The sequence below is a fragment of the Staurois parvus genome, unplaced genomic scaffold (genome assembly GCF_062004578.1).
Source record: "Staurois parvus isolate SC_StPar_1 unplaced genomic scaffold, SC_StPar_1.0 ptg000452l, whole genome shotgun sequence".
NCBI lineage: Eukaryota > Metazoa > Chordata > Amphibia > Anura > Ranidae > Staurois > Staurois parvus.
The window spans coordinates 370,795-393,272 of record NW_028318248.1 but is presented as its reverse complement, the minus strand read 5'-3'; the positions used below and the strand labels follow the sequence as shown (position 1 = coordinate 393,272).

Sequence of the window (22,478 nt, the reverse complement as noted above, 5' to 3'; positions counted from 1 at the left end):
GCAGAGAGACCGTTTCAGGTGGAAATTACAGAACAGCATTTACCTGTGAAAAAGCAGAGAGGACATGATCAGTGGGGCTGTGTTCAGCTGCTGGTTTGCAATCCAGCAGTAAATGCACTCACGCAGGACAATGCCCCATCTGCGACTGTTCTCACCGTCTGTGATAGAATGAACATGTAAATGAACAGTATTTAAAAAGACATCCAAGAAAAAATATTAATATACTGCCTCCTTTTTTGTATCTCAGCTACAGATCAGTTGACTTTCAGACCATGAAAGCTGGTGATAAGCAAGTCCGCAGACTCTCTACCCCATCATCTGCTACCCAATCAACGGAATATGTACTGACCACTGAGTGGGTTTGGTACTGGAAGAATGAGTTTGGTACCTGGACCAAGTATGGCCAAATGGTAAGCAAAGTCTCTAGAATAAATTTTATTAGCTATTAAAGATCAGTTCAACCAAAACCAATATTTCAGATATAGGTTGGTCCTGGCATGCTACACCGCTTGACCATCTCTTCTATCTCTAAGGGACAGAATTGGTGAGATCTTTGTGCTGCATTCCCACACCTCCTGTGCATATTATGCAGGGCTACCACCAGCCGTGCTGGATTTTTCATACGCTTTGAATTCTGACAAAAGATTTCTGAGTTACCAGAGGCTATTGGGACGAGAGCTGGGAACCACAGTAGAAAGATTTGAACACCAGAGTCCCTGTTCAACATAAGAGTTGCTGAGTGACTGGACTCTTCAGCACAACAACAGTATTGCAGTATCATTTCTGAGCCAATGTTTAATTAGGTAGAGTTGTGAATAATTCAGATGGCCCTCAACAGATTCAGATAAAGATAGAGAGCCTAAGGCTCCAAGTACATGGGACATGTAGCAAACACTTCTGAACGATGGAAACTGACTGCTAGAAAACGTAGGTTAAAAAACATCTGTTTAGCTGCGTTTGCATACCACGTTTGCGTTTAGAAGCGTTTTTTAAAGATAACCTCTGGAGACCTTCCAAAATGCCCAGAATGCACTGAAAAACAGTAAAAAATTAACTATTTCAGACATTTTGAGAGAAATAGCAGAAGCAGAGAGAGCAGTATGTGTTGAGATTACCTGTCTTTTCTGGTTGTATCCACTGTGGATCCCATCATGAGCATAATGCGGCACATTCTACCATTTTTTTTTCAAGCAAAACCTGGAACTGACTGAGCTGGTGTACTAGGTCCATTTGAATACATGGAAAACACTTTGCATGAATTTCTGATTATGAAAAAAGGCTCTGGGCAGCATCTGGATATGGAACAGTTAAAAAACGCTTCTAAACGCAAACGCTTATAAACGCGGTTAGTCGTGTTTACAAGCGTTTGGAATGCTGATAAAATCTACTCCTGAGTGCAAGTTTGGTGCATTCAAAAAAACAACTGTAAACTCAACTGCCTGTAAACGACTGTAAACGACATAGTGTACATGGACACATAGGAAAACATTAGGGAGAGTTCAGGGGCTGCTGAACAAATGCAGAACAGCTCCTGAATGTGAGTTTATCAGCTGCAGTGTACATGAACCCTAAAGGTAAATACCCTTTTCTGTGCTGCGTTAAGTGTTAGTGTGCTACTACTTTTCCAATAAAACAAGAATGGCTCAGCCACGTGTCCAGCACCATCTTGACTGGTAAGAGTCATATTTGCAACAGCTTTACAACAGGTTATGGGTCCAGGTACAGCCAAAGTACTAAACATAACTGCACACAGATACGGCCCAGAGTTACAGTAAAATATTGGAGAAAGAAAATGGTTACTACTAACAGTGTTTCATTAACATTTCCTGTTGTAATGTGACAAACCAGAACTACCAGTCTTGGAAGTACAAAAAAAATAGGTACATAGAAGTCTATACCAGAGCCCAGACCAAACCCACCTACATGTGCTGACAGAAAAAGATCTAAAAGCTCAAAGTACAATGGGTTTCATTCACTAAAGCAGATTGCATGTGTTTTTTAGGTGATCTGTAGACATGTTCATGCCACAAATTTCCGTTTAGCTTCGGATGCGATCGTTAATCAAAGAATTTTGTTTTGGATGTATTTTTTAATTGAACCAATTAATTTTTTAAATTTGCTTTGCTTAATTTGGAATAGCTGGAGCTGGTGGCCTCTGTTTCCTTAACATCCATAATGTATCTGCTGTCAATGGGATTTCCCACTGACAGCAGAATGTAAACAAAACAAGTTCCATTTAAAAAAAAAAAAAACAGTGCAGGGACCCCCCCCCCAATCCAAACTAGGCGTATGGATTTTAAGGGGAACCCCACACCAATTTTTTTATTTAATGGTGTGGGGGACCCCAAAATCCATACCAGACCCTTAGGTTTAGTATGGATGTTAAGGGGAGCCCCACGCCAAACTGTATTAAAAAAATCCATACCCAAATCCATACCACACCCTGCCACATGCCCGCAACATGGGGGGTGCTTTGGAGAGTAGGGGCTCACACCCCAAGGCACCTTGTCCCCATGTCGATCCGGACAAGTGCCTTTTCCCCACAACCCTGCCCGCTGGATGTGGGGGTGCATGGAATGTCTTTTCGGAATTTGGAAGCCCCCGTTTACAAGGGGGCCCCCAGATCCCAGCCCCCCCCATGTAAATGAGTATGTGGTACATAGTAAAATGTCAAAAGTAAATAAAAACACAACAACAGTTTTTGACGAGTCCTTTATTAAAAGGAAAATAAATAAAAACATGTCTCACATTGTGAATCCAGCATCAATCACAATGAACACTGACCTACACAGAAAATAAAAAACGCTGCCCACCAAACATTCCTGGTCCAGTTGAGAGACACTCACTGAATGACAGGTAAACATGGGGGCAGGGTCACCTGGTGACATCACTGGGTGACCCCGCCTCATGCTTACTTGTCATTCGACAAGTGTTGACGGTACCGTGCAAAATAAAAAAAAAAAAGCCACAGAGACAGTTTTAGACAAGTTCTTTATTCCACCCCCCAAATAAATGTCCACCGAGGTAGATCCAACATCAATCAGGATGAACGCCAGCTGCTGACCTGCATGAAAAAAAAACCTGACCAACACCAAAGCTTGGCTCCCGCTAAATGACAGCTTCGCCGCCTACCCACCGCTAAATCAACTAAGGGGTGGAGCCAGTTGGGGAGGTCACCATGCAACTCCGCCCCCTTATGTCATTATTGCCCGATTTAATAACTTCCAAAGTTACACACCCTACATATAGGCTGTCTGAATTTGGGGGCATGTGCTCCACAAATAATAATAATAATAAAAAATAATTCTCATACAGTATTTCTCTCTGCTCTTTTAGAACACAAAGAAAGTGAGTTCCTCCTTGCTATCATATGACTTGGAGAACATTTACCTCTCCAACCCCACTGGGAACATCGTTTTTACTGCTGGAGATCAAAACTACATTATCAACTACCAAGGTGAGTACCAACATTCTCATAACAGCCTAGAAAATTGTACCTACACATTAAATTTGAAGTCTAGGTATGATCTTTATTGCACAGGTGCATTGGTCCAGCTTGGACCAATGTAAGTATCCATATCTCATACCTGAGGGACCACCGGGGAAGCTGACAATCATTGCAGTAGTCGTTACTGCTACAGTGATTGTCGCAATCTTCCAGTGGTCATATGCTCGGCACCAGCACCATTCACAAAATACCTTGTATTTTTCAATGGTTACAAGGTGTTCACTGAATTGACAAGGTGGAGAGGTGATGTCATGATTCCCACCTCATCAAATCAGAGAACACCTTGTATTCATTGAAAAAATGCAAGGCATCTGTGAATGGCGACAGTGCTGAACAAGTGTCCCCCTGTGGTCACTATGCAGAGGGGAGTCCGCTCGGCACAGGGCCCAGAAAATTTTGGTGATCATTGTAGTACTACTACAGAAATTGTCACCTTCTACAGCAGTCCCTCAGGTATGAGATATGCATACTTTACAATGGTCCAAGCTGGACCAATGTACCTATGCAATAAAGATCATACCTAGACTTCAACTTGAGTAAATGGTTAAGAGTGAATAGTGTGGTCACCCACCGACTGCTGAGTTAGAAACTCATAGCACATTAGCTGGACAGTCACAGAGCAATAAGTATTCTTGGTTACATTTTTTAAGACAGATCTGGCACTGTGTCACAGTATTCCTCTTGTCATCAATGTGTTGCTGAGCTCCAGCAAAGTTCATATTTACCACAGCATCCCTAGACTCTCAACTTCCATCTCTTTTCCTCTTCACCTCACTATGGTCAGTTAGAAGATTACCTTTCGGGCCCATTCACACCACTCAGATCTGTTGTATTGTGGTAGATGCATTTGAATGATCTGCCTAATACACTACAACAGACCAAAAATTGCACATGGACCTCTAGTACAACCCACTATAATGCAAGGTAGTGCATTGCCATGTGTTGCTGTGCACTCCAACATAGGTGTATTGGGAAGGTGCCATTCAGAATGACAGTAACATGCACGTTACTGTAGCACACTGATTTGAATGGACCCTTAAAGTGTATATCTAAACAAAATTACATTAAAAAACACATATTTAGCACACATTTGTGCTTGTTTCTGCAAATACATAGCAATACCAGCCTATTTGCTAGGAACCCCGTGTGCTTCTAGCTTCATTTTTTGAGAGGGCTACACAGTGCCTTTGCTGCACTGAAATCCCAACCAAAGTTGTCAGACCTGTCCAGTTCTACACTGCTGGACTACAGAACTCCACCTACAGTATTCCCATCCATCTCTGTCACTCCACATACATATATCGATTTATTTTCCAGCAAAACAATTCAGTTGTTTTGAAAACAATTCATTGGCAAGAGCCTGCCCACGCACTATGCAGGTAATGGCTCTGGGAGATGTAGTTCTGGGAGTGTTCCAACCAATATGAACTGAGCTCCCAGCAGCTACCCCTGTAGGAAATGTATAAACCTTGTGATGATGTCACAGGGACTAAAAAAGATGTCTCTCACTACAGGAACCAAGAAAAAAAGAATGATCTAGGGTGGGTGGCAGTGGTGAAGCTAGACTTTCTTTCACCCCAGGCAAAGACTCAGTTCACTCCCCCAAAGAGGATGGTGTCAGTAGAGCAGTGGACAGTGTCAGTAGTTATATTACATCAGTATTGCATCAGTGTCCCCCTTATATCAATGTCCCCCTTACATCAGTGTCCCCCTTATATCAATGCCCCCCTTACATCAGTGTCCCCCTTATATCAATGCCCCCTTACATCAGTGTCCCCCTTATATCAATGTCCCCCTTACATCAGTGTCCCCCTTATATCAATGTCCCCCTTACATCAGTGTGCCCCTTATATCAATGTCCCCCTTACATCAGTGTCCCCCTTATATCAATGTCCCCTTTACATCAGTGTCCCCCTTATATCAATGCCCCCCTTACATCAGTGTCCCCCTTACATCAATGCCCCCCTTACATCAGTGTCCCCCTTATATCAATGTCCCCCTTACATCAGTGTGCCCCTTATATCAATGTCCCCCTTACATCAGTGTGCCCCTTATATCAATGTCCCCCTTACATCAGTGTCCCCCTTATATCAATGCCCCCCTTACATCAGTGTCCCCCTTATATCAATGCCCCCCTTACATCAGTGTCCCCCTTATATCAATGCCCCCCTTACATCAGTGTCCCCCTTATATCAATGCCCCCCTTACATCAGTGTCCCCCTTGGTTCAAGGTCCCCCATTACTTTAGAATCTCCCTAATATTAGTGTCATCCCTTACATAAGTGTCCCCTCCCCCTTTACTTTAGAGTCCCCCTAAGATCAAAGTCTCTCCTATCATCAAAATCCCCTTGTATATCAGTGTCCCCCCTTAAATATATACCCCACCTTACATTAGTATCCCCCCTTACATCAGTGCCTTCATTACACCAGAGTCCCCCTTTACATCAGTGCCCCCTTTACATCAGAGTCCTTCCTTACATCAGAGGCTTATCCTTTCATCAGTTTCCCCATTTATATCAATGTCCCCTCAGTGACCTCCCTTACTTCAGAGCCCCTTTCTACATCAGAGTGATTTCTTTCATCAGTGTGCTCCCTTATATCAGAGTCCCCCTTACTTCAAAGCCCCCGCTTACATCAGTTTCCCCTTTGCATCAGAGTCCCCCCTTACAATAGTGTCTTCTTTGCATCAGAGTCTCCCCTTACATCAGTGCCACCTCTTATTTCAGAGCCCCCCGAAATCAGTCCTCCCATTTATATCAATGTCCCCTTATATATCAATTCCACATCTTACATCAGTGTTCCCCCTTACATCAATGTCCCCATACTTAAGTGTCCCCCTTTTAATAGTGCCTTCCTTGCATCAGAGTTTCCCCCTTACATAAAAGTCCCCCTTACTTCAATGTGCCCCACTTACATAAGAGTCTCCCTTTTACATCAATGTTCCTCTCTTACATAGGAGTTCCCCCCTTACATCAATGTACCCCCCTTACATAGGAGGCCCCCCTTAAATCAATGTGCCCCCTTTCTCCTTGCTCATGCACACACAGAAGACAGCACAGCACACACCAAAGCGGCATCCTCCATCGCTCACACCTTTTCAGCAGTTCCTCAAGGCTGCGACAAGTGTGGATCCTGGGGGGTGGCTGGGAGATGAAGTCCCGGACTGCCACTCAATGGAAGAACAGTACAGGCAGCACTGGCACAGCAGCAGCACAGCACTGGCAGGAAGAAGAATGGGGAGAGAGAACACAGCCCGCACTGCCTCCCGCCACTGGGCTGACAGGAATAGTGATGTTGCTGTCGCTACTTATGTCAGCGGTGGTGCCCCTCTCAATGTGCCCTCCCATAGTTTTGGCCCTGTGGGGAGGGGACATTTGAGGGGTATATTTTGATGATGCATGGACATAGACTTTAAGTGCTTTCTCTTAAATCTGTATATTTTTTTCACCTTCAGAAATGAGGCAGAAGAACATTTTTTATGGAACAGAGAAAGAGATCCGCCGAAGACCCAAATTCCAGGATTTTGAGAAAGTGAAGATGTTAAAAGGAAGGTAATAAGAACAGAAATACCATACTGGTCATCCGTGTGTCTACTGAGATGATCAAACGGTAACTGTTTAGATGGCAGGTGACTCCCATCTGTTTATTGTTTTTATTTTGCAGCACCAAATCTGCTGCAGGCACTTCAAACCAAAAGCCTTCAAATTCCCCTCTCAAGATGATAAACTACCCAGCGCACTGGGACATGAATGCTGTGCCAGAGATTGGGTATAAGGTATGATAGGAAAAATACTTCATTTATTTAAAAATGAAATCTGCCAAGACCAATTTTCATGTTAAAGTAATCATATTCTCACTAATTTTCAGGTAGAGTTTAATGTTTATGATAGGTATGCTTCTATGACTTCTGTGAAAAAATATGGTTGTATTAATCTAAAAACATCTTAATGCTTGATTTGCAGAAAGTTCTTGTAGCAGAGAGTTTGGCAGAGTTCTTAAACACCGTCAAAATGTTTAAGAAGACAGTCTCCGGTTATACGGTGAAGAAACTGTGGCGAATTCAGAACCCCTCCCTCTGGCAGGTCTATCAATGGTATGTTGGCAGTTATTACAAAGTAACAGAGCTTGGGGAGCTTTAATACCAATTAATTCAGAAAAGGAGTGTCTCACTTTTTTAGATCCAAGTGGCATTTCTATTCTCAGGTTTCCCAGTATAAGTGCACTGAAATACGATTTCCAGATGTGCACAAGTCAAGTGGCAGTATTTGTTGGATGTCCAGAAACCACAAAGGAGAGTTCACAGATCCGTAAAAGTAGTTTTGCCTACACATAACACAAAAGAACACACGGACAACACTTTATTCTCAGCTTTAATCATATAAGCATAAGCCCAAACCTCTCCCTGGGAATTTAGCACCAACAGCCTGAGCAATCTGATTCCTGCTCCCAACAGATACCTAGAGAGTTTACCACCCTAGTGGAAGACAGAACAACTTTGTGTTAACCATGGACACGGCTTGTAGGCTGGGTAGGGCAAATGGGTGATACTTCCGCCATGCCTCCTTTCCTCAGTGGGCATCAAGTCTGGGTCACATAAGAGGCCTACCCCCAAAGTGGGTTCTTCTGTGCTATGTGAGGCACCTTAAACAGGGTCAATGCTGTACACATGGGGTACCTTTACTTGAATGGATAACTGAACTCTAATAAATTCTCTTGATGCCAGTATACATCATCACGGTCACTGTTGCATTTAGGAGGGACACACAGAGCCAATGCCCTCTCTGCCTGTACAACGTATTTCCGCTACCTCGCTCCCAGTAACAGAATGGGGTCCCACTATTCACCTAGCATGAACTCCGTGAGTGTACTCGCTTAACTCTTCATCCGTACCTGTGTACAGGTTGAGGACCTCTGCGGTACAGATCTGCTTCCATTGTTATGGGAGATGGACCTTCTCATGGAGAGTGTGCCGGGAACAACTGCTGCAAAAGGCTATCTTGCCTGCTACATGTACATGTTTCACAACAGACTGATAAACTTGCATTACACTCCATTAGTAACTTCAGACCAGGCAGTGGACAAAGTTTCAAAACATTTTACTAAAAAACTCAAACATCACAAAATCTAAGGTGCAACACAGTCCTTCCCTAACATCCCTAGTCCTTATCTCAGGCTGCTGAGCTGCCCTGGCATACCTGCAGAAGTAGAGTCTATACTTGGAAATCCCATGATTGGCAGAATCCAGGAGCTTGTATCTTTTGCATTGACTACAGGTTCCAGCACTCCCTTTACATGATAGAAGGATCCTGGCAGTAGAGGATCCCGGATTCTGGTCGACAGCAGTAAGCCCCAGAGCTGACGATAGCTTAAGCACCAGGAACCCGGACCACTGTCCCTTTTTATAAGCACAGGACCAGTGGGTTGGACCCAAGGAAGCCAGATACAGAAAACCTGGGGACACCATTAACCCTAACCCTCTTGTCTGGGGCAGCACCCATTTGGGCTAACAACAGCAACCTGCTTACATGCTTACTGTAGCAAACACTCAACCTCACATTGCCCATCTGCTGTTGTCCTGCTATCAATTGGCTCAGCCCAGCTGCAATGAATGACCTCTCACTCTCATACGATAGGGGTCCCAAACCTAGGCTTCTTCTTACAGTGGGGTGAATTCACTAACAGTTATGTGATATTTGTGTTTTTTGGAAATATCACATGTGATAATATAATCAATTCACCAAAGTAAAGTATTGAATTTGCAGTAAATAATGAACATTTTGTAGATATTTGAGGTACAGTGGGGAAAATAATTATTTGATCCCCTGCAGATTTTTTAAGTTTGCTCACTTACAAAGAAATTAAGGGTCTATATGTGTATTTTATATAATAGAGACAAAATATCAACCAAAAATCCAGAAAAAAACTCATGATAAAAGTGTTATGCATTGCATGACCGTGCAATTATCAGTTGAATTAGTGCAGCGCCGAGTAGCAAAAAGAGGCCTGGTCATTAAGGGGGGTAAATCCTCAGGAGGGCAAGTGGTTAAATAAAGAGATTGAGAAGTGCAGTGAATTCTGGTCCTCTTCTTAATATGTGAGCTCCAAAGACCTCTCCTTGAACTGTATTGTTGCTGTATTGTCTCCCGTTATACTGTAAAGCGCTAAGCAAACTGTTAGCACTATATAAATCCTGTATAATAATAATAATGTGTCGGCAGATGGGATGTGAAAGCACACTCATGATTAACTGCTTTAGCGCCGCCCCATAGCAGATATACTGCTACAGTGCGGCACCTGTGCGCAAAATCATGTATATATACGTCATTTTGCATTTACAGGTAGGGGGCGTGCCCAAGCCGCACCCGTGCCCTACCCGTGACCCCATTTACGGCCGCAGATGTCAATCACCGGGTCCCGGCCGGTAATTACTCGGTGATTACCGAGCATCTCTGACGGGGAGGAAAATTGTTTTGTTTACAAACAGTCTTCCTCTCTGTCAGCTCGTTCACACTGCTCGGGATGGCTGTGCACAGTACAGCTAACCCTATCAGTGTGCTTACAGTGAAGAACAACCCCCCCAGTAAAACACTCCCAGCACACAGTTAACCCTTTGATCGCTCCTCACATTAACCCCTTCCAGCCTTGTGCCATTAGTACAATGTCAGTGCTTTTGTTTAGTACTGATCACTGTATTGGTGTTACTGGCGTGTCAGTGACCCCAAGTTAGTTCCCCTCCAGTGTCAGAATGTCTGCTGCAGTCGCTGATCACCGTATTACTAGTAGAAAAAAAAATCCCATTATCTATACCGCCATTTGTAAACGCTATAACTTTCATGTAAACCAATTAATTTACACGTATTGGGATTTTTTTTTAGCAAAGACATGTAGTAGAATACATTTTGGTCTACATTTATGATGAAATTTAGTTTTTTTTTATATTTTTAGTGGACATGTTTAATAGCAAAAAATCAAAAATATTGTTTTTTTCTCAAAATTGTTGGTCTTTTTTTGCTTATAGCACAACAAATTAAAAAATACATAGGCAATCAAATAACACCAAAGAAAGCTCAATTCGTGGGGAAAAAAAGGACGTAAATTTCATTTGGGTGCAGTGTTGCATGACCACGCAATTTTAAATTAAAGTAACACAGCGCCGTAACGCAAAAAATGGCCTGGTCATGAAGGGGGGTAAATCCTCAGGCGGGCAAATGATTAACCTGCATTAGAAGATACTTGATAGCGCACCTGGAGCAGCACAGTGACAGGGCTGTTTTGTTTAATCATGGGATGTAATTGATCATTAGAGCTCAGGAAGTTTCAGATCCCATTGAAAAAGATTAAACCCTGGTTCACAATGAATGCGATATTGAAATTGTGCTACTTCACTTGAAGTAGCACAATCGGGGCAGCACAGTGGCTAAATGGTTAGCACTTCTGCCTGGCAGCATGTGGGCCATTGGTTCAAATCCCAAACACAGCACCACCTGCCTGGAGTTTGCATGCTTTCCCTGTGCCTGCATGGGTTTCTGGTTTCCTCCCACACCCCAAAGACATGATGGTAGGTAAATTGTCCCTAGTATGTGTATGTATGAATGTGAGTTAGGGACCTTAGATTGTACACCCCTTGAGGGTTAGGGACTGATATGAATGTACAATATATATGTAAAGCACTGCGTAAATTGACAGCGCTATATAAGTACCTGTAATAAATAAATTTCAAAGCCACAGACCAGTGCAATTTCAGGTGTAACTTGTCTGACATCTGAGCAACTTCATGCACAGATGTCAATGCAAGTTGCATGTGGAAATAGTGCAGGAGATATTTTCAAAAAACAGAGTTGGTGTCGCACCGATTTGAAAGGTTCCATTGCCGACAATAGGGTGCAACTTGTCACAAGATTTGACAGTTTCAAATCACATGACAAGTTGCACCTCCATGAACCAGGGCTAAAGGTTTGTATGTTCTTTCTGTGTTTCAGCTAAGGTCACCTTGTAAACAGTACCGAGGAGGAGGGTCTTTTTGTTTTTTCAAACAATGCTACCTGCTTAGATGGAAATAACAAGTTTACCTTCAGATGTAAATAGTGCCCCCTTGCTAATTGCAATGACCTTAACGTAATGTGGTAGGACATGATCAAGCCATGGAAGGTTTAGTAGAGGTTGACTTTGGAGCAATAAAACTGTAACTGGCTTGTTTAATGTGCTGAAATTCCAGAGAACATGCAAAGTCAAGATATAAAAGGGAGAAGATTATTCCTGAAAAGGAACTGCTTCACAATGACTGATAGTTCTCAGGACCCATGAAAAGCCATGGCAAGACAGTTCCTAGGAGCCATGAAAATCCTGCATTACCTGTCACATGAAGCCCAGTATTATAACGTTGGATACAGTTCAACGTTGGTTGAACTGGATGGACTTTTGTCTTTTTTCAGCCAGACTAACTATGTAAAAATCTGGAACACCACTGATGGTGCTTGGTTGAAATTTGATGAAACCATAAAAACAGGGAGAAGCAGACTACATGGAGTAGAATAGAAATGTCGTATGTGGCTAAGAAAGATTGTAACAAAACATCCCAAGCAAGCTCAGCAATACACTGACACAGAAGCTCTACATCCAGAAGACCCAATACCTAAACACAAACAAAGTAACTTGATATATGTAGAGCAATATAGTGAGGAATACAGACATGTACACTGGAGAGACAAAACAACCTCAACATAAAAGGTTGAACTCAGTTCAGGTCAGCAATTTTCCTACGCCTTCAGGAAAAAGACACTCTTTCTAGTACAGTGAGGTACACAGTTAGGTCAAAGAGGACAACTACTGCTAAACAAGAAACATAAACAAGGCCCTCCACGTCAAACTGAAACAACCATCCCTAAACAGAGGTGGGGGCCTTTGAAACCATATATACTGTAACCAGGGGCGGACTGACCATTTAGGCACTCGGGCGGTGCCCGAGGGCCCAGGGTCAGTAGGGGGCCCCATGAGATGCCCCTAGTACCTTTCATAAGCTTTTTTGGGTGTGGTTTGAGTGTGGGTAAGGACACAGGGGCCCTATGATCTCCTATTGCCCAGGGGCCCCATGAGTTGTCAGTCCGCCCCTGACTGTAACCCAAATATAATACCATTTTAATGTTTCTATTTCAGGATTTGATAATAAGTCATACCTCCAGCCATGTATATCAAAGGATTACCCCATCTCAGAATTCCTGGCACCAAGGGTTGGGACTATGTAACTAAAAGAAAATGGTCCCACACAATTTCACACCTCCCATCCTATTCCTGGACAATCATCATCTGCCCTGACACATTTCCTGATGATTAGATTACTGTGATTAAGTGTAGATATTAATACTGGGTTATGATCCTAACGCTCATTAGAAATGGGAAATGTCTTCAACCTTACAGAACAAGTCAAATTAAATGTGACTAAATACTGCAAGATATACCATAACCTAGATACATGGAAACCTTCACTCTACTTTATTATTTACAAACAAACATGAGTATCACAAGTGCCGGAAACTGGGGCATGTGCCCCTCATCTCTTACTAAGAACCCCTGGTTGTAGGCACAGGATTTTTTTTTAACCATGCTCCATTAACCCTTTCGGGTCCGTACTTTGTATGGGTTTTATACACAAATCAATTGGCTGCAGCCACCAGAACTGTGTATAATACTGACAGCCAGACTCCTGCCTGTCAGGTGGAAGCAATCTCAGGCAGAAGCACTGCCACAGCCCCTGGTGCTAGTGCCAGTGTGCGCTCCTGCCATGTATCCGGGCCCCGCTTGTCCTTTTGTGGGCCCGGGGAGAGCCATGGTGGGTGCCAGCGGGTGGAGGGGAGAGAGGAGAGAAGATAAACATCCGCTCTGCTTGCCTTCTTTCTGTGTATAATGTCACTTCCAGGTCATGGCTGTCACTTTCTGCATTGCAGTACACCTAGTGGAGACCAGAGGAGACATGCAGGATCTTTTATGGCTTGTTCACACTTGACTTTATTTCTAACTCTTGCCAAACGCCCCTATAAGGTTTGACAGGCATTAGACAGGTGTTTGGGAAGTGTTTTTAACGTTCCTCAAATGCTCCCCAAATGCTCCCAAAACGCCCTATGCGCTGTTTTGAAGAGGTTGATAGGTGTTTTGCCAAGCGTTAAAACCACACCACAAACTATATATATGTCCTATAATGAAGTTAAATGGTATTAACGCCTCGCCACCATGTCGCAACCGCACCGCAAACGCCTGCTAGGCGTTTGTGGAGCGGCACCATAGACTTGAATGGGAGGCTTCAACTCCTCCTGACTCGACACGAGGCATCAGTTTTGCTGCGACGCAACGCGACGCTAATGCTTCCATGTGAACAGCACTGTGTGCTGCCATGTGCAGAATTTTCATAGGCGTTTGAGAAGTGTTAAAAATGCTTCCCAAATGCCTGTCTGACGCCTGCTGACAAAGCTAGTGTGAACGTAGCCTAAGACCCTGCATGTCTTAATAAAGAGAACCTGTCAACTAAAAATCATCACATAGGGGACTTGTGTGATTTAGTAAAAACATTTTATTTTTAATTGCTAAAAAGGCCCCCACCCCCACATATACGCACATACAAATGTAGACGCACATGGCAGGGCGCATACGTGTGAAAACAATAGTTATACATTGTTGATACATGTTACATATCACCACACATGCTTGAGTAAGAGCAATAATACTAGCACCAGACCTCCTCTGTAACATTATACTGATGACCTATAGGGGCTTTTGAAGCGTTGCCTATAGAAAATATAGGGTACTGAAACTTGTCGCCATCTCATAAGCGCGCACAAATTTAAGGTTTGGCATGTTGGGTATATAGTTACTTAGTGCAATCTCATCTTTTATATTTTACCAATAATGTAAATAAGAGGGGAGTGACGTCAAGAAGCACGCACGCCAACCAGAAGTGTCGCCGTGGCCATTTTGTTGGTTGTATACATGTGGTTTCAACCAAAAGTTTGATCAGTCAGTACAGAGCCATTGAGGGAGCAATGCTGGAAGCTGGATTTTCCTTTTTTTAATGTGAGTTTTGATTAAATCTGTTTCTATGATGTGAACTCTGCCTAAGAGCCTTTGTTTCTTTATGAGGATTTTGAAAGAGTACCCCTGAAATGAAGGATTGAAAGATATGGATTCCTTATGATAGCCCATGCTTGAGAATAACTTCAAGAGGGTAATAGTACCTGGTATCACTTTTGGCTGGATTATAGAGGGTACTAGTACCTAGTATCACTATTCACAAGTGGTTGGAGTGGTCATGAGTTTTTTCACGTTTTGGGTTTTATTTATTTATTTATTGATTTATGCAGTGAAAGAATAAGTATATATTTATATATTACTTGCACTTTTTTTTTCTCTTTCACTATTTTAAGAGTGGTTTTGTGTTTTTGCACAGAGTGAAGTACGTATATTTAAAAAGATAATACACTATGAATTTTCTTTTTTCTTTTTTTTGAGGTTTTCATGGAATATTTAGGATCAATTTCCTTTTAACTGGATTGAAGTGAAAATTTGGAACTTGGATTTTGGACACATTGGGATTCTGTTTTATTTTATTTTATTTAATTTTATTTTATGTGATTTTGGGACACAATTGGGAGTGAATTTAAATTGGACACATTTTTTAAGTTGAATAATATTTATTTTGATTGTATAAATTGATTACATTTGTAGAATTTAATTTTGGGTTTTATGTGGGATTTATATGTTTTACCACAAAAAGGATATGTTGAATTTATTGTGTTTGCTTGCCCCAAAAGTCACTTTAGTGTGATTTTTACTGAAATGTAGTGTTTTCTGGAACTTTCTGTGGCATAAAATATTGAAACTACCACTATTTTATTTTCTAGGGTGTCTGCTTTCAGAAAATATATACTGTTTGGGGGGGTTGTGTAATCTTCAAGCCTGAAATTATTTTTTAAACATGTGTGCAAACAAAATATGCAAAAATGGCTCTGGCAGCGAAAAGGTTAAGTCCTTCCCACTGTTAGCACAATTTTGGCCAAACCCACCTTTTGGCACAGCATGGTCCATGCACTTTCTCGTGCCCATCCTCTCGTTTCCCCAGGTATTTTACAATCTTAGCAACACCCCTGTAAAGATACATTGAATGTTTCACCCACAAAAAAATATTAAACTCAAGGCACGGGAATTTGCCGTTTCTGCCTATAAGAGTACCCTTGGCCCTTTCCATGAGTCTTTGGTCGGGTCTGGTGACGTTTGTAGAGTAAGGCACCAGGTGTACCTCCTTTTTTGGCCACAAAATGTCACTACTTCCAGTACGTGAGCCTTGGCTTTAGGAGCCATCTGGGTGCATGGTAGCTCCGTCCCTGAAGTGTGTGTTCATCAATTTGATTAGATGAGTACAAAGGAACTTACAGTTGTGGCCAAAATTATTCAACCCCCAATGCTGTAAAGGGGTTTAGGGACTATAGTGTACATTTGGAATTGTATTCAGAATCAAATCCTACAAGGACGTTGTAACTACCCAAATGCAACTAAAATGACATCAATTGTTTATGTAATACAGTAGTAAATGGTTCTTATGTGGTTTCTTCATTGCCACAATTATTCAACCCCTTAAAGACTACCACTCTGAAGAACAGAGGTTCATACAGGTGCTTTCCATCAGGTATTGAAAACACCTGTGGATGTCACCGAGCAGCAATCAAGCATAATAAGCACCAATTAGGCAGCTTTAAAATGACTGTGATACTCAGCTCCTTCTAGACATTTACTGGTGTGGTTACAAACATGGTGAAGGCAAGAGAATGGTCCAGGAAGACAAGAGAAGAGGTGATTTCTCTTCACAGGAAGGGCAATGGCTATAAGAAGATTGCAAAGATGTTAAACATACCAAGAGACACCTTAGGAAGCATCATTCGCAAATTCAAGGCAAAGGGCACTGTTGAAACGCTACCTGGTCGTGGCAGAAAGAAGATGCTGACTTCGACTGCTGTGCGCTACCTGAAGCGTAGAGTGGAGAGAAGTCCCCGTGTGACTGCTGAGGAACTGAGAAAAGATTTGTCAGATGTGGGTACAGAAGTTTCAGCCCAGACAATAAGACGCACACTGCGTAATGAAGGCCTCCGTGCCAGAACTCCCAGGCGTACCCCCTTGCTGTCTCCAAAGAATAAGAAGAGTCGACTGCAGTATGCCAAAAGCCATGTGGACAAACCACAAAAGTTGTGGGATAGTGTTCTGTGGACTGATGAAACAAAATTAGAACTGTTTGGGCCCATGGATCAACGCTATGTTTGGAGGAGGAAGAACAAGGCCTATGATGAAAAGAACACCTTGCCTACTGTGAAGCATGGTGGAGGGTCAATCATGCTTTGGGGCTGTTTTGCTTCTGCAGGTACAGGGAAGCTTCAGCGTGTGCAAGGTACCATGAATTCTCTTCAGTACCAGGAGATATTGGATGGAAACGTGATGCAGTCCGTCACACACCTGAGGCTTGGGAGACGTTGGACCTTTCAACAGGACAATGATCCCAAGCATACCTCCAAGTCCACTAGAGCATGGTTGCAGAGGAAAGGCTGGAACATTTTGGAGTGGCCATCGCAGTCACCAGACTTAAATCCGATTGAGAACCTCTGGTGGGACTTAAAGAAAGCAGTTGCAGTGCGCAAGCCTAAGAATGTGACTGAACTGGAGGCCTTTGCCCATGAAGAATGGGCGAAGATACCCGTAGATCGCTGCAAGACACTTGTGTCAAGCTATGCTTCACGTTTAAAAGCTGTTATAACTGTAAAAGGATGCTGTACTAAGTACTAAGATTGAATGTCACTTGGGGGTTGAATAAAACTGATAATGCTGTGAGCACAGAAAAGACATTTGTGGTTATTTCATTATAACTGTTATGTTATATTTGTCTGACCTACAAGTGCCTCTTTAATGTAAATGTAAGCAAGATGACTGAATGATCAAAAGCAATGTCAAACTGGCCAAAACACTCAATTTCAGTGGGGGTTGAATAATTTTGGCCACAACTGTATATGGGCTTTGTGTGGACTTCTTGCTGTTCCTAGTCTCAAAGGATCTTCTGTCAGGATGGACCTATGCACTGGGGTCACAGCAGACTCTGTTGCTAGCAAAGCCAGCAGCAGATATAAAGAGGGCCTTATGGTTCTAGTCACACTAGACTGTTCGTATCCCTTTTACAGGAGAAATGCTGGGAATCATGGGAAGCTCTGAGCTTGGCAACCTCAGCTAAAATGGATTAAAGAGCAAATAAGCTCTCCCCCCCCCGCTACAAAACAACATAACAGGCCCTTTGCTTTCTCCTTTACTGGGTGAGTCCTCAATACTGCAGCGAGTTGTATGGTCATGGTTTCATTCTCTGTATCACCCCTTGATGAATGACATTGCCAATGCTCCACCACTGCTCTCTTACAAAGACACTGTCAATTGATTGAGTAGTTTAGTTGATCACGTTCCCATAGATATGTTTCTATCATGTAACCAATAACTGCACATGGAAAAGGTTAATTTATTTTTTTATGAACATGAAAATAATTTCCTTCTCTTTCAGACAACACTGACTTGTTGATCTTTCTTCATGTGTCTCAGGCAGAAGGATCAGATGAAGAAGAAGAATTCGGGTATCGACGTGGCTGAGCGTCAGCTGTTTCATGGCACGGACAGTTCTAAAACGGACGCCATCTGCCGGGATAACTTTGACTGGCGTTTCTGTGGCACTAATGGTGTTGTATATGGGCAAGGTCAGTCTTAAAGCCTAAGTCCTGGTTTGCAGCTTCTCAGTACATCATGCACCCCAAACATTGGCTCAGCAGTTTAGAATAATAGAGAAAAGAAGTGCCTCTAAGTGCAGTATAAACAACTTTAATAAGTAACCAATGTAGAACAACTCAAATTATGCATGCTGGTCCACATACGTCATCACGCTGATGCCGACGTTGCACATCAAGGTGTGTTCCAGATGCCATCTTTAGAAGACAGCACATCCCGGCCAGCTTGCTCTGTACATCTACGGTCTTCATAGTGCGGGCGCGGCTGACACAGCTTGGACACAGCCGTCCTCCCACCCAGTTGAGCTTGCTTTCAAAATACATAATGTGAGTTGTTCTACATTGGTTACTTATTAAAGTTGTTTATACTGCTCTTAGAGGAGCTTCTTTTCTCTTTTATTCTACACAGAGCTTGCTACTACTACATGAGGCTTGCTCTAGTGCTATATGGACTTTTTAGCCTTACATTGGACTTTTTGGACTTTTATCCTTTATAATTTGTAGGAGCTGGGTGTTTGCACCTTGCACTGATTGTCCTCTGTATTGGCTCAGCAGTCTCCTCTCCTACTAACGTAATCCCAGAATAGAAACACAAGAAGGGGATGCAAGGGGAGCAAATTGGAGAGTCGCTAGAAGAAGGGGGTAACAGGTAGCTGATAAGTCACTACTGGGAGGAGGAGCAGAGTGTGCTGAGCTGCTTGAGCCACCTTTGGGAGGGGGAGAAGCATAAGCTGAGCTGCTGAGTCCTGTTGGGATGGGGTGGGGTGGTAGGGGTAGCTGAGCTGCCAAATGACTGCTGAAAATGGAAAGCAGAAGTCCAGTTGCTGAGTCACTAATGAGAAGGCGAGGTGCTCAGGTTGAGCTGCTGAGTTACTGCTGTGAGGGGGGAGTTGAGATGCCAAGAAAAGGATTTGGATGACTGCAGTGCTTACACTGTGAATTTTGGAGATTTGCTCCCCAGTACATGCAGCTACAGAGGTCAGGGAAGCCTTGATTTAAAGCTCATTTAGGCTCCATGCACACTAGCTTTTTTTAAGCTCCTGGAAACTGTTATGAACATTTTTTTCTGCTCCTAGAAGCTAAATAGAGTTATCCTATGTGTCCATGCACACTACTTTAGGCTATTAGTGTTTTTGGAGCTTCAACGTCTAGGAGCAGAAAAAAAATTGTTTTTGTAGGGTTTTGTGGAGCGTTTTTCCACCAGCTAAATGCTGCTAAATTCTACTAAAACGTTCCTAACAGCATTTTCTACATGTACTGTAAAAACGCTACTAAAACGCTAACAATCTTAAACGCTACTAAAAAGGCTATTACCAGTGTTTTTTTATCCAGCTTTTTTTCAGCTTACAAAAACACTAGTGTGCATGGAGCCCTATTGCTTGTTAAGAACATGTAAATAAATGACAGTTCAAAGCCTGTGGAAGAATTCAAAGATCACACCCTGTACATGAGCACTCCTCCTACAGAGTATGTGATAGGGGGAAAGAGCTGATCTATTAAAACAAAACTTTGTTCCAGCCATGCAGCAGTAGCTACCAGTGGATACATTTATATTTTAATTCGCAAACTTTCTCCCAACAGGAAGTTATTTTGCCAGGGACGCATCCTACTCCCACAACTACTCCCAGCCCAATTCTCAGGGGACACGGACCATGTTTCTGGCTCGTGTGCTGGTCGGTGACTTTGTCGTAGGGGATTCCAAGATGAGACGCCCACCTCAGAAATACAACAGCACCGAGAGTTATGACTCCTGCGTGGACAACGTGCTCAGTCCGTCCATCTTCGTGGTGTTCGAGAAATTCCAGGTCTACCCAGAGTACATCCTGGAGTATGAGGAAGAAAAGAAATCTTATTGCAACATTAGCTGAGCCAGAGAAAAATCAATAAATGTTACTGTATAATACGCCAGCAAAACACCTAATATAAAGCTGTACTTCAGGCCGACATATCTAGCAAACATTAATGCAGCTCTGTAAGCATTAATACATCATTAAATGTATTTTGTAAATGCCAGCAATGTAAATACCTAAACATGACTTGGTATCTGCCTCTTAGGCTACATGCGTCAATTTTTTTCAAGTGCGTTTTCTTGTGCAGATTTGCACTTTTTTACAGATTTTTTCAGGTGTTTTTTGAGGCATTTTTCAATTAAGAGGTATGGAATGCTGCTGAAAAAGGGGCAAAGAGCTGCTGTTTTATCACAAAATACTTGAAAAAATGCTCAAAATAAGCGCATGCCGTTCTTTTTAGGCATTTCCATTGAACTCTGTGGGAGACAAAAACTCTCAATTCTGCCTGAAAAGCAGATCATGTTGTTTTTGGAGCGACAGGCATTTTGCTATAAGCGACAGGTTGCTCAGATGTGAACAAGGGCTGCTGAAAACAATAGGATTTTGCTTGTTGAGCATTTTTGAGCTTCAAGCTACAAGTTACAAAATGCTCAAGTGTGAACAGGTTTACAGTCCCTGTACAGCAGAGACCCGGAGAGTAAGAAGCAGTACAAGGAGCCAAGCAGCTGTGCTTTAGTGCAAGAAGCTTACCTAAAGGCTGCAGAGATGATCTTATCAGTGTGCTGATTATTTACTGTCTAATCATGGCCAGGGGAGGGACAAGACCTGTAAGTGTTACCTAAAGTGATTGTAAACCCTCACCTTATAAAATAACCCATTCAGTTTAAAATAGAATTAAAAGGTTAAACATTTGTGTATAGATATAAGAAAATTAGAAATACCTTTCTCCCACCTTTTAAAAAAGTGATCACATTCCCTCTGTTCTCTGCTGCATAAGGAGCTCAGATAGTTGGAAAAGGAGAAACAGCAGTACACTGATCTTCCCATTGGATGGCTGTGCAGTGAAAGGGAGGGGGGGTCTCATACCTAATGTATAGCTCCCAACTGTCCCTGATTTCGGGGGACTGTCATTCCTTCTCATTTGTCCCTCAATTTGGTCTGATCTCTATAGTTGTAAACAAAATGAACTGTTTATCTTTCAAAATGTTTTTTCCAGTGCTAAACCTTTCATCCAATTTCTAAATTGCTGCATTTGTAAATTTCAAAAACCAGTAAAAAGGAATAGTAGTGGTAAAAAAAGCACGTGTGGGTTTATCTAATAATTTTTTAATATAATTCTCGCCCGCCATATAAGGAAATGATGGATGGGCGGTATTTCTCTTGTTCTGCGACATCCTCCCACTCTAGCTGCGCATGCGCGCCCCAGCGATCGCTGGTACGCTATGTCCCTGGGACATAGTGGATCACCGATCGCAGTAAAGAGCCGATGGCGTAGGCTCTATCATGTGATCAGCTGTGTCCAATCACAGCTGATCGCATGTAAATAGGAAACAATGGTTATCAGCAGTTCTCTCCTCACGCTGACAGTGTGACATCCCCTCCCCCCCATCCTTATTTTTCCCCTTTTTCCCTATAATTTGTTCCCCCCTCCTCTTTCTTCCCCCCCTTCTTTATTTTATTATTGATTTTTCTCCCTATACAATTCAATTTTATTTATTCATTATAATTTTTCATTATTAGTACTATTCACCTTGTTGTTCACACTTATTGTCATTTATGATTTTGTTTCATTTATGATTTTCGTTTTTTTCCTGTATTTCTCTTTTTCTTATTCCCATCCTCTTTCCCTCCCCCATTGGTTATTTTAGCTCTTATTTTTATGCATTGCCCCATTGCAGTCTCCTTTCTTTGATCCAGTTTAACTTGAATTTTAATACTATCCCTCTATGGTGTTTTCCTTCCTTCCTTTATTCTGGTCCTTAGACTCCTCCTACTTCTCTCCCCCCTATTGGTTCCTGCTGATTTGACAGCCTTTATATTCCCAGTTGTTCCAGGGGCGGGCCTGCTTGATAAAGGAGGTGGAGCCTCGGAAGCACGTTGTGGTCTGCCCACTTGTCATCCACGGCACCTGTCATACACCCCAGTAAATTGGCGGGAGTGCCAGAGGGACGCGGTGTACCTCCAACTCTAGCGGGTCTCTCTCCACTCCCTGCAGCGATTGCTGGCGCCACAGATTTGGAGAGAGAGCTGTCCTTGCTCACTGCATCTAATCAGGATGTTGTTTGTGGAGTTACATAGTTACCAGGGGTAGACTGACCATTTGGAAACTCAGGCACTGCCCGAGGGCCTGGGGTCAGTAGGGGGCCCCATGAGATGCCCCTGGTACCTTTT

General features: G+C 42.7%; 1 protein-coding gene across 1 annotated transcript in view; it reads left to right on the top strand.

Moving 5' to 3' along the window:
• The window catches only part of LOC149453085 (zinc finger CCCH-type antiviral protein 1-like), a 91,098-nt gene extending 70,752 nt beyond the window's left edge, over positions 1 to 20,346 (top strand). Inside the window, exons 19-25 of the mRNA XM_089688708.1 lie at positions 248 to 410; positions 3,337 to 3,457; positions 6,963 to 7,059; positions 7,172 to 7,283; positions 7,471 to 7,601; positions 18,119 to 18,270; positions 19,879 to 20,346. Of these exons, the coding sequence (XP_089544834.1) occupies positions 248 to 410; positions 3,337 to 3,457; positions 6,963 to 7,059; positions 7,172 to 7,283; positions 7,471 to 7,601; positions 18,119 to 18,270; positions 19,879 to 20,165 (1,063 nt within the window). The 3' untranslated portion in view covers positions 20,166 to 20,346. The remainder of the gene's footprint in view (positions 1 to 247; positions 411 to 3,336; positions 3,458 to 6,962; positions 7,060 to 7,171; positions 7,284 to 7,470; positions 7,602 to 18,118; positions 18,271 to 19,878) is intronic.
• Positions 20,347 to 22,478: the final 2,132 nt, after the last annotated feature.